The sequence below is a fragment of the Haliaeetus leucocephalus genome, unplaced genomic scaffold (assembly GCF_000737465.1).
Source record: "Haliaeetus leucocephalus isolate CR32 unplaced genomic scaffold, Haliaeetus_leucocephalus-4.0 Scaffold147, whole genome shotgun sequence".
In the NCBI taxonomy this organism is placed as follows: Eukaryota; Metazoa; Chordata; class Aves; order Accipitriformes; family Accipitridae; genus Haliaeetus; species Haliaeetus leucocephalus.
Genome location: NW_010972583.1, coordinates 2,005,568 through 2,018,265, shown reverse-complemented (window position 1 = coordinate 2,018,265; position 12,698 = coordinate 2,005,568). Strand labels below are relative to the sequence as shown.

At 48.7% G+C, this 12,698-nt stretch overlaps 1 protein-coding gene across 1 annotated transcript in view; it reads right to left on the bottom strand.

Moving 5' to 3' along the window:
• Nucleotides 1–4,945: 4,945 nt before the first annotated feature.
• The window catches only part of SLC35D1 (solute carrier family 35 (UDP-GlcA/UDP-GalNAc transporter), member D1), a 15,757-nt gene continuing 8,004 nt past the window's right edge, over nt 4,946–12,698 (bottom strand). Inside the window, exons 2-9 of the mRNA XM_010561539.1 lie at nt 12,229–12,551; nt 11,384–11,452; nt 10,972–11,074; nt 10,338–10,430; nt 7,566–7,633; nt 7,141–7,219; nt 6,254–6,336; nt 4,946–5,395 (exon numbers count right to left, since the gene is read on the bottom strand). Of these exons, the coding sequence (XP_010559841.1) occupies nt 5,287–5,395; nt 6,254–6,336; nt 7,141–7,219; nt 7,566–7,633; nt 10,338–10,430; nt 10,972–11,074; nt 11,384–11,452; nt 12,229–12,551 (927 nt within the window). The 3' untranslated portion in view covers nt 4,946–5,286. The remainder of the gene's footprint in view (nt 5,396–6,253; nt 6,337–7,140; nt 7,220–7,565; nt 7,634–10,337; nt 10,431–10,971; nt 11,075–11,383; nt 11,453–12,228; nt 12,552–12,698) is intronic.

Below are 12,698 nucleotides of genomic sequence, written 5' to 3'. Positions count from 1 at the left end.
AAAAACCCCAAACCAAACCAATTGACTTAAAAAATGCTTATTAGTCACCAACATGTTATTTTCTTTTCAGAAAACAGTAAACAATTAACATCAAGAATGGTTAGAAGTAATTTGATTTTGAAAACATGATTTTTCTTTCTTCTGTTTTATGGCAAATAGTGATGCTAAAAATTTAAGCATGATGCTTGCATTGCACAAATTTTCTTGCTTTCATTATACATTTTCTCATTTTATTTTGAGCTCAGATAAATTTCATGTCAGCCAAATGCTTCAGTTTACTAAACCCTGTTCGCCAAGACCAGGTGTTAGATTATCCATTGATTTATTTTCAGTCTATCATCTGTCATCTTCTACATTTCACTGAGCATAGGAAGGGTAGGAAATGGGTCAAGTGATTCTGGCTGTACAGGTTAGAAGTGGACGTGCAGCTGCTAACCTGGTGCCTGATCTTGAATTTCTGAAGACTAGTGGACCTTACACAGATGGGTATTTCAGTGGGAGCAGAAACATCACATACACATACTTGGTACAGCGTATACACATTATATACATTCAGTATATAGAGATTCACATGTGAGAAGTGAGAGTAGGTATGGATAATCTTAAAATAGTTAAAGTGTGAGAAATGAAAATTCTTTATAAAAGCATGTGGAGGGGTGATGCTCACCGTCCCACTAGCGTAATTTGAAAGTTGTTGAAGTAGGGTTTACATCCATGAAATAGAAAGATTTTCAATACCAGTGTTTTGTTCTGGTTTGTTGTTTTGGTTTTGGTTTTTTTTTTTTTCAAGCCACAGCTATATGTCTACTGTATTGAAAACAGGAAAAATTATTCATTATTTGTATAATTTCCTATCTTGTGTCCTCTTCCTGTGGCTTACAGGTGTGTTGTTAATTTTTAATTATTGGTTATTTTTACTTAAAGTTCACGAGTCTTTATGATTCCAGTTTTCAATGTACAGTCCTATGGTTTGAAACTAATGTTATCAATCTAAGAAACCCAACTGCTAAGGGTTTTGTTTGTTTTGTTTTCTTGTTCAACTACATGTACTTGGACTTTATGGTCATTAATGAGCCAAATCCTCTGGATCCAGCCTGGCTCCATCGCCATGATGAGTTACTGGAGTGTATTAACCTGCTGTTCCCAGAAATGTTGTGAATGATCCCTTCTAACTGGTGCAGCTGACGTGCAGAAGTTGACATCAGCCTAGAATTAGACAGCAATTTACATGGAGAGGCACATGAGTAAGGTTTGTTAACATATGGCCTGCATTAATCAATTAATTAAGTGATTGCTTTAGTAAGAGGTTGCTGTTAACTTCACAATCTGGTTTATTAACGGAAACCCAAAGTATCACAGCCTTATATCAAAGAAAGATGGTCTTGAGACGGTTTCAGACTGAGGGTAGTACAGTGCTTCTAAGAGTCTTTGTAACTAGAGTCCTATTTTCAATTTTATTTTTATGCATTTTTGTTTGCAAGTTGGAAATACTTCCAAAAATTTATAGGAAAGTTTGTAAGTAAATTGTCTCAGGCTTGTGTGTGAAATACAGCACTGTGTATATTTTCAGGAATGTTGCTTTGTTTTTTATCTTACCTTTTTTTGGTGATACATAGAGGAGACCTGACATTCCATAATCAACAAATATGTAATGCTCAGCTAGACTTTAAGAATATTTAATTATAATTTACATTTTGTTTATGCTGGTGTTTTATACAATACTTTGTTTGTGTTCTTCAAAATGCAGCCACTCTAACTTGATAAGTCATTGCACTACTAAAGCTATTTAAAATTCTAGAAATATTGTAACTTTGATTTCATTTAAAAAGCCTTCCTTACAGTTTGGAGCCCAGAAGGGTCTGAACATGTTTCCAAACTGTGTTGAAAAGAAAGATCACAACTTGCATGTGACACTTCTTCAAGCACTAGCGTGATGGGTTCAGCTGGAGTGGGTGGCCTGGATTCATGAAGTGCTTTAAGACCGCAGCCTCCACGGGGAATCCAGTTCAACAGAATAAATGGTTGTTGGGCTTTCTAAAGGGTTAAACATGATATTAAAAAACAACCACACATACACAAAATTTACAAATTAGTTTTATACATTTTTCCACACATAGTAAATTTGCACTGTTAATATCCCTGCTCCCTGTCTGCAACTCAAAAAGCTTATTAAAGTATTTTTTTAAACATACTGTCTGCATAAAAAATTCCTGAGTTTGTTTTTCTCAAAACAGGCAGTAGAGTATTTCCACTTACAGAGGATGTGAAGACCCCATCCTGTTTGTAGCAGAATTTTTTGAATAGGAGCATTAAGCACCTTGTGAAGTGCTCCATCCCCATAAAACACATCAGCTCTGGCTAGCTGGGGAGAAGGAAAAGGGACTGATTTTAGCAAGGCACTAGGTTTGTTTGGTTATTTGGGTTCCCCCCCCCCCATTAATTTTCCTCTTCCCATCCTCAAATATTTAAAGCTAAAAACCCAAAAGACCTCCCTCACCACCACCACTCCCTTCCTCCACACATACCAGAGGACACAGTCTCAGCACCTTCATCATCTCCAGCCTTTTCTTGCAGGGAAGCAAGGGCCAGCTCCTGGCAGAAGGCAAGAGCAGGCAGGGTAGGAGGGAAGGTCATCGGTTTATTTGAAGCCAGTACAAAAATACATAGGCACATCATAAAATTCTTTTTGCTATCATCCACTGACTGACATATAAAGCCTGCCATACATTCAAATAAAAATGTCACTCTCTTAATCACTAAAACAGCCATTTTGTAAATAGATTCTATATAGAAAAACTTTTAGTCTATTAATAGCATAGAAAATACTGTCGTAGGAACTCTGTTCGCTTTCCCAGTGTATACAATACCATCCAGACCCTGGCACTGAAGTGTGCCCAGTTACAAACAAAATAAGCTTTAAAAACATTTTACCGTTTGGACAAGAAATCTAACCAGTAGATTCAAAAAATAAAAATCAAAACCTTCGACAGAATTGACATCCCGACTGCAAATGCCTCAGCACAGCGAAGTTACAAGCAAACATGGCAAAAAGTGATTGGCAAATATTTCTGTTGAAGCAAGCGAGAGGAATGCACAGGCCTGGCTGAAGGACAGGGGTTTGGTGCAGTACAGCACCCGTGAAATCACGCGCTGGAAGGGGCTGCAGGGACCAGGGCACCAGGACAGGGGTCTGCCAGCCCCAGCACCACCCCACTGCTGGGAACCAGTGCAGGGACCAGTAACCACACCTGCAGCTGATGTGTGAGTAGCTCTGGGTCTTCTGCACAGCAAGAAGCATTTATCATCTTTCCTTAGAAAAAGAAGAGCTCTGCAGTGGACTGCAAATCTGAGGTCTTACTGAAATGGAGGAAGCAATAAGGATGACTGGGGAATTATTTCTTTTTTTTTTTTTTTTTTTCTTTCTCCAATTCCGCACTACAAGGGGGGAGCCCCACTGAAGGGCTGCTCCTCGCTCGAGGACGCACCGACTCAGCCCTCTGTGCTGCCACACGCCTTACAAATACAGTCACCACACCAATCCCCCACTACGCACATTCCGCATCCCACTGACCCCAAAAGGGAGAGAAGGGAAGACCCCAGCTCTAGTACAGAAATGTCAGCTCCGGCACGCCTGGCCAGAATGACTCCAGGCATGGGATTTTGGAGCAGGCAGTAGCGCAGGGGCTGGCAGACTCGCTCTGCATCTTTACCAGCACTGTTCAGAGAAATTCTCTGTCACATATAAAAACTTCAATGTTAAGCACTCCAATAAACGCAGCTTCGCCAAAGAGCAGTTACATTTTCAGCAACTATCTTCCAGAAACAAATTACATCATTGTCTATAGAAGCTATTTTCCTGGTTACCAAAGGAATGTATACAAGAAAACCTCATACAGTTTTACCAAAATTTTTTTTAACCAAGATTATAAACAATTCTTTTTAAACCAAAAGACAATCCAAAAAAGACCTAGAAAGAAGTGCTGTGTTAAGACAACCTTTAAAAAAAAATAACCAGTTAACACTGCCTGACATATTAAAAATTCCTATTCTTTTAACGGGTCACAAACCAAAGGATTACTACATCAAAAAACAAACTGCGGGACAGGGCTTGGCCAGAGCCGAAGTGCTGGTGCTGCAGCGTGGGCACACGCCACGCGTGCTCGCAGGGACAAGCAGGAGGCACCCACAGAGCCACCAGCCCCCCGAGTTTCCCATCGACTTGCCAAAACACCATGACTGAAGTCCCTGTGCCTCTCCCAGACACGTGCACGGTGGGAAGGGGGTTGCAGGGGCAGGAGCTGCAGCCTTTGCAGCGGATTTTTCTGGATTGAGAGAGGAGGCTCTGTGTGCCAGGTGGGACAACGTCAGCTCTCCTGCACACCCTGCAGCTACTCCCCGTTGGATCTAAAGTGCCCTGCGAGGGTCCCTGCACCAGGGCCAGCCCTGGCATGGCCAGCAGCTTTTCCAAATCCAAAGGTTTCTGACCCTGGGGTGGTTTGAAGGATGCTGCTGGCCCTGCCGAGCTCACCGGTGGCAGGTAAAACCTTCACGTTGGGAACGTCCCTGAGCCTCGTAAAAGCAACCTTGGGTGGGAAGGAGAGGGATGAATGTTTGCAGGGCTCTTGGAAACCAAGGCAGATAAACCCAGCTTTAAAAGTGGGTTAACAAACAAACAACAAAAAAAACAAACCCAAAACCCAATTAACAAGTGTGAGTTCAGAGAGCACTGAGCATTCAACAGAGGTTTTGGCCCAGACCAGGAGCATCCTGCAGAAGCGGCTTTGCTGGGGGAATACCAGCGCTCGCCTCGCATGGGCTGCGACCCCGCAGCTCCTCTCCCTTGGGGAGCGGAGGGGTTCGCCTGCCCCTTGGGGCCGGACCCATGCTGGGTACCACGGTCTCGCCGGAGGGACCAGGCTGGGGGAGGCACGGAGCAGAGCCAGCCCCAGCCCCCATCCCAGACGCAGCCAAGGATGCTCGGGGTACGGCCCTCCGAGCTGGCACAGTCCTCCACGATTCAAACGTGTACGCTGCCTGTGCCAATCTCTACTGCCAAATCTCAGCGTGATTAGAAACCCATTAATTCCCCACAATCAGACTTAATTAGATATATTCTTCACCGTGCAGTCAGTTATCGTCCCAATAATTTGTAAAGGCAGCAATCTAGGTTGTGCAAATTAAGAGCATCACCGTTACTCCATGGCAGACACCCCGGATTCCTTCCCGCGTTCTGCCCGTGATCAGCTGAACAGAAATAGGTTGCTTCCAGAAAAAGCCTCTCCCTGGTCACACAGAGCTTTTTCCTTTAATATCCATCTTGATGCCAGCTTCAGACTGCTTGCTCATTTGCTCCTCCGTAAAAGTGATGTAGGAATACACCAGGCTTCCAGCAATACTGCAAAACAGGGTTGGGTACGAGAATGAGAGATCCCAGCTCGGAGCCAGAGAAACGACAACACGTTCGATGGCTGGCTCTCTCCTGCACTGCACGACGCAAACCTGCCACCAGCAGCCCAGAGGAGATGCTGCCTTTTACACCAGCACGTTTATTAGTTACATAGACCTGCCACAGGCAGCCACAAACACCGGTTACCGAAGAAAAAAGTCAAAACCGTGGGTACGCCAATGGTCAAGGATCCGCTGCAAGCATCAATTTGCAAGAAAACTTCCTCCTAAGATCAGGTATTTTGTTTAATTTGTACCCAAATGCTTGCTAGCCCGAGTCCCTAGCCAAGTGCTGGACCCGCTCCATCACTGAAGGGATCCTGCTGAAGGACACGGGGAGAACAGGGAGACTTTTCACGATACAGAAATACACCCCAGACCAGAAAGGAGACTTTTCCAAAAGCAGTGCTAAAGTACCAGGTGAAATAAACCAAAAAAAATACTACTTTTGCTACCTTAATTATATGATTCAGATACGCAACTCTGAGAACAACTTAAGTTTGCTGCTAAAATATGCTTGCACGTTCTCCTGGCTTTAAAACAACCCGAGTCTGTTTGGGAGCTCCCCACAGCCCCAGCTGTAAGCAGGGACCGAGCGGTGCTGCTGGCTGCGAGACATGGGTCAGCACCGCACCGGTTCCTCTGCTACAGCATGAATACCAATTCCATGGGGGCTTTTTTTGGTTTGTTTGGGGTTTTTTTTTGTTTTTTGTTTTTTAAAGCATTGAGCCAGTCAAACCATTTCAGTTCCACAGCAATTTTCACTTGCAAATCTTAAATAAAAACTGCAAAGGCCCGACGCTCTCACCTGATATTTAAACCAATGAAGTTCGTCCATGTAAAAATATAGTCTCCTCCAAAAAACATCCCAATATAGGTTATTAAAATATTCTGCAAAGGAAAAAGATTTTAGCAACAAGAGCGTAAGTTTCCGTATAGCCCGAGACAAGCGTATGCTCTATGCATTAAAGCGACATGGAAATGGGGAAATCCCAGATGCAGACAGTGTGAAACAGGCAAGCGGCGATAATACTGGATTCAAAGCGGTTGGTTTTAGAGCTGCTGAGAAATGCTCCTGAACAGAAGCTTCGACGGCTGGGGCAGCACAGCCGCCGCGCTGCGATGCTCTCCCTCATCGCGAGACCAGCACTGCAGCCGGAAAATCGCCCAGGAGTGCCCGTCGTATTTTTGCAACTGGCTCATTGGGCCGAGGTGACCCAGAGGATCGCGGCTGTTTCTGGGTGCTTTGCCCGTCATTAGCCCTGGGGAAGCTAAACGCGCTAACCGCGGTCAGTGCCACGCATGGCTGCGTGCCGTGCAAACATGCACAGAGTATCCCTCTACTCCAGACAGCAGCAAAAAAAAAAAATTAAAATTAAAAAAATAATCCCATTGGAGCTTTCTCCCCTCCAGGCAGCGCACAGCAAAAGCCCCAAGAGCCTCTGTCCTGCCCTTTCCATGCCGATGCAGACACCGCTGCCTATGCGGGCAGAGCCAGGGGATGCACGGTGCTGCTGATAGCTTTTGCTGGAATAACTCCTGCAGGCAGGCAGCACCCTGCTCCGCGTCCCAGGAAGGCAGCAGGGAGGTGCCCGTGCCAACGGCTAAAAAAGCCATCGTTTAATACGAGCCCCATGCGACGATTGCTGCAACGCTCGCCCTACGGCAGCCCTGGGAGCAGAGAAAGACCCTTACCTTAATGCAGCCAACTATTGTAGTTGTAAGAGCAGAATTATACTGAGTGCAAAGAACCGTGGAGTACATCAAAATAAACCTGCAGAAGGAAGAGCCGACATCAAGCTCCATGCTTTGGGCATTGCCATTCATCTCTGCATCTCTTCCCCTCTTTTCCAGAGCAGTATTTATACCACCACTTTTTTGGCTAAACCTGCACTGAAGCAGGATAGGAAATTATTTCCACCTGCCCTAGCTCTCAGAAATAGTGTCCCTATCAGGACCAAAGATTTTTTTATATATATATATATTTTTTTTTTTTAACCCAGAAGAGCTCGGACCACCAAAATATGCTCCTTCTAGAACACCCCCACCCCATCGCTGGTTGACGGCTGCCCCCCAGCCCGGAGGCAGGCAGCACCCACCGCAGCAGCGTACGTCCTTACCCCATTACACACGACAGCGTAAACTGCACGACGAAGAGCGTGTCTGCCCAGCCCTGGTACTCCATTGCCTGCAAGAAACACACCCCGACCCTTAGAGGAGGAGGAGGAAGAAACACAATAATTCACAGCAAGACAAGAAACAAACCCGACGTTGGCTTTCACGTCACAGCAGGAAAAAACAAAACAGAACACAGCCCGGCGTGACATCCTGGGGCTGCGGGAAGGCTGGTTGTCCACACCAGCATCACCTCCAGCCCACGGCAGCACCCAGCACACCCCTCCTGGAAAAAGCGGTGAGTAACAGTCCTGCAAGCAGGAGGAACCAGGAGAGGCACTTCCCGGCTGGTTGTTGTCCAGAATTGCCCTCCTTGCAATTCCTCCACTGCAAACTGCAACGCTTGGGCAGCACGTCCCAGGGGGATTTAACCTCTAGAGATGGCTAAAGGAAGCCTGGATCTCACGGTAGGGCTTTTGTTTGTTTGTTTTAAAGTTACACTCCATGCACTTGAATACGTTTTTGCCAGCTGCAGGTCTGGGGATGACTCCGAGGACAAAGCTCCAGCAGCAGGGGACAGTTTGTGGGGGGGGGGGGGGGTCCAGAGGGTGCTGCTGCCGGCCAGGATGGGGACGCGGGGTCAGAAGGAATCCCACGCAGCTCGACAAGAAGTGCAATGTCCTGCCACTGTACCGGGACATGCTGGGGCCAGCTGGGTGGGAAGCAGCTCTGCAGAACAGCCCCAGGGCAAAACAGACATGGACATACTGGAAAGTCCAGCAAAAGGCCACCAAAATGAAGGGACGGGAGCATCTCTCCCACGAGGAGAGGCTGGGAGAGCTGGGACTGCTCAGCCCGGAGCAGAGCAGGCTCAGGGGGATCTCATCCATGTGGATAAACACCTGCGGGGAGGGTGCCAAGGATGGAGCCAGGCTCTTCCAGCGGTGCCCAGTGCCAGGACGAGAGGCCACGGTGGTGGAGTCTCCATCCTTGGAGACAACTCAGAACCCATCCGGACACGGTCCTGGGCCCCCTGCTCCAGGGGGCTGGGCCAGGTGAGCTCCAGAGATCGCTGCCAACCTCAGCCGGTCGGTGACATGGTGAAGAAGCGAAGGTAGAACCAGGCAAAGGCTGGTGCCCCCCACCTCCCCTCCCAGCAGGGCAGGGACTGGCACAGGGGAGGGGAGGGCTGCCGAGCCCACAGGGATCCTGCCAGGCAGCTGGGACAGTGCGTTCCAACTGACAGGGACACGAAATCCAGCCCTGCTGCAGGCGACCCATCCCCTTTACCCCCCCGGGAATTATTTGCAGGGCTTCGCTCACCACCACCAGCACGCCCCTTTCTGCCTCTCGCAAAGCGTCGTTACCTTTGATGCTTGTTAACGAACTACAAGATTTAACACATCCACACGCACCAGAGTGGTGGGGGGCTTTCCTGTGCAAACACCCCCCCCTCCCCAGCACGGCCCCCCACGACGCAGCCCTCCGTCCCCTGCCCCGGCAGCCGTCCCCACGCGAGACACGTTCAGCTGCACGCCCTTCACAAGAGGGTTTTTCATCAGGCTGCAAACGTGGAGTTTCCTGGCAGCAGCCCCAACAGAGCGCATCTTTGTCTGCCTCCGGCTGCCAGGAGCTCGGCCGAGGAAAAAGAAGTTTATTCAGGGAAAAAAGAAAAAGAAATAAAAAAAAAAAGGCGATTTCTCCACAGGCTGAACAGAGGCTGCACAGTGCAGCACAGAGCAACATTTTGCTCCCCGTCTGCCAGCTCCTGCTTATAAATGAGCGCTTTATCCCCAAATATATCCCACTGAGTCGCCCTTTATGAAGGGCAGGGTCTGAGCTACCTTCACCCCGTGCAACCACTTCTCCTCGCTAATCGCAGCTCATTATCTTAGCGACTGCTTACCGGGGTTCGTCATCAGGGCATTAAGCTCCCAATGAGAAAACAAAACCCACCAGGCTCTCCCTGCCTGGGCGCAGCTGGAGGGGGGACAGGGGACAACAGGGGCGCCTGCTGGGGCCACCAGCACCCACGGCTGTCACTCACGGGGGTCCGGGGGGGCAACACCGCCAGCCTTCGACATTTGCCTTCCCTGCCCGTGGAGGGGGATGCCATTCACACAGGCGTGAAAAGCGAGCATTTTTGCTCAGGAGAGCCAAGTATAGCTGCACATAAGTGTCTACAATAATAACCATCATTGTCATCATACCACTATAATATAAATATCACGTATACGGAACTGCACGTAAATCAGATCATGCTCTGATGGGGTAGGTCGGGCAAACTGGCCCTCAGAGCAATTCAACATAAAAACTGCCCCAGCAAGAAGGAAGGACAGAAAGAATTTTGAGAAAACTCATTAATTCTAAAAATACTCAACTTCTTTGTTTTAAATAATATTTAGTTTCACTTATTGCTCTCATACTTCCCCATTCCTCAAGCATTACGAAAATCCCTGAATGGAGCAACTCTGTGGATTTAAAGTCCAACGTAAGACTTACAGTTAGTTTCTGCTTACGTGGTTTTGGGGTAGTTCCTCTACCACCCTTTGCCCCAACCTCTTCCTCCCTCAGATGCTGCAGAGTTTGTGTTTGCAGACTGGGGATAATGAACTACTTTGCAGTTTCACATTTTGAGTATGTCCCATTTTACGTAAGAAGGCTAAGTTACAGAAAAGTGCATTGTAACGAACAGTAAAACGTTCTTCTAAGCAACCCATTTTGCCCAGAAGGTATCGTGCCAATAAAGATATTGCTTTTGGGGGCAGGAATCCTACCTTCTGCGCATCTCCGGTGAAGTAGGCAATGGTCAAGGTGGGAAGGATCATAAACAGTGCATTGTAATACAGCAGACCGTATTTTCCCAGCTCCTAGAAATAAGAAACATCTGTGTGTTCAAGTTGGTTCCAAACAGGAACATAAAACCTTATTCATATTGCTACTGAAGACTGGGTCTTGTGAGCTAAATCCACGTGGGATTCTCAGAGACAGAAGAGTCGGAGGGTGGGTTGGTTTTTTATATATATATGCATGTATTTATAATTTTATGTATTTTTAAAAATATTTATGTTAATATACGTGTGTATGTGTATTTGTACCTATAAACCAGACTCAGGTAACGAGCTTGCAACAGGCTTTATGGTCACCATCAATCAAAACGCCATTTCTTTGCTGTCGCAAGGGACTACGGTCGTAACCGGCATGGGGACACGGCTCCAGCCAGCGCTCTTTGGCAACGCTGGCACCGCGAGAGCGGCACAGCGGCATTGCCAAACCTTCTGGACAGGAGATTTTGGGAGAGGGATGGGGTAGCGCCGGGTGGGTCTCACCCCTTTGCCCTCTCAGATGCAAGTTGCTGCCAAAGCAAGCGCGACGCCGCAATGCCCAGAACGAAGCCGAAGGTCAGCCTACCTTTGAATCCAGCTTCTGTTTCACATAGGCACCGTTTGCAGCTGTTAAGGCATCGTTAATAAGGATAAAAATATATCCTTCCAGATCAAATGCCAAGTCAGCACTGGGAAAGGAAAAAAAACCCAAGTTAAAGTTTTAAGCTGTGCAGAGCGTAACACTTGCAAGATTCCTTCCACCTTCTGTTTAGCCAGTAAGTTGTCAGAAAAAGTTAATCATGGGAGGAGAGGCTGGGATTTGGGTCAGTAAAACATTCTTTCCTACTAGAGAGCACGTCTGAGGGTAAAAAAAGTCAGCGTTTACTCTCTCTTCTTGGGACATGGCGTGGTCCTTGATTCACCTTCGCTCTGCCGGCGGGCCCACGCGGGGACCCTTCAGGAGACACGGGAGAGGGGACGGCAAACCGGGAGCTCACCTAGCAGCTACGAACGCCCCGATGATCATAGCAAATACTGTCATCTGAACACTCCAAGAAAACTTCTTCCTGGAAAAGAGAGGCAGAGGGACACCGCCGTCACCCAAAGTTCAGTCTTCACTGAGGTATTACGAGCACTTTGGAGAAGAGCGGGAGAAGCCTTCCCTCCCGGCACACACAGGGCAGGGGAAGAAAACCCCAAGCAAACCAACCTGTGCAAAAGCAGCGAGTAAAAGCAAGACATTTTTAGGCAATTATCTCCGTCATTTTAAAAAAAACCAAAAACCCACAAACTTGGCGTCGATGAGGTGCAAGTTTATGGAGTGCTACGACTCTGCCGATGGCAGAAGAGGGCTCAGCTGGGCACGGGGTGGCTTGGCACCGCGGGGGGACCGGACCAGCCCCGCGGTGCCGGCCCCGGGGAGGGGGCTGTCGGCACACGGCGTGACCCCTTTTTTGGGGTCTCTGCAGGCACCCGGGCAGAGGAGAGCAGTTAGGCGGACAGGCACAACCCCCTCCGCTTCCAAAACCGCGCCGGGCTGCCGCAAGCGGAGATGGGGCGCATCCATCTTCTTCTCCGCGCCTGGCAGCCACGCGTGGCACCTCCTCTCGCCCAGCTCCCTCCAGGCACACGGAGCGGCAGCGGAGAAAAACGTATCCGCTTCCTCCGCCCACCCTCGTTCCCAAAACCCAACTTCAGAGCCAAAACCCCTGACCGCACGCATCCCCGACAGACAAAAATCTCACTGACACGCCGCGCGCCGTTCCGACACCTTCAGACTTTTGTAACTCTAACCGGTATCTGTCACTGGCAGCCCCGGGGAGAAGGCGCTGGGAAGACTCACTTGAGCAAGAATCCTTCGGCAAACATTGTAAACAGGATGGAAAACCTTCGCAGGACGGTGAACATCGGCAGGCTGCGAGGGAAAGGGTTCGGCAGGGTGAAAGAGCCGAAACGCAGCTCCGGGGCCACCCACAGAGCAACGCCCGGAGCGGGCGCCGGGATAAGGGCTCCGGAGAACAGAGCCGTCGGCGAGCCTGCCGGTTTCCTTAGGGAAACGGCATTCCTCCCGCACCCGAAAAAGGCGTCGCTCACGTCAGACCTCGTCAGGGTGGGGGACCCCCCACCCTCACCCACGGCGGGTGAGGGCCAGACCCGCGTCCCTCCCTACCCGCTGGCTGGGGGAAAGCGTTTGGAAACACGCACGTGGTTTATTTTAGCGTGGGCAGAGAAGGAATCGTATCGCCCCGAGCAGCTCCCGCTCGGGTCACCCACACCCCCGCAAAGCCTTAGTGCCCAGCGGCAGCTCCCCAC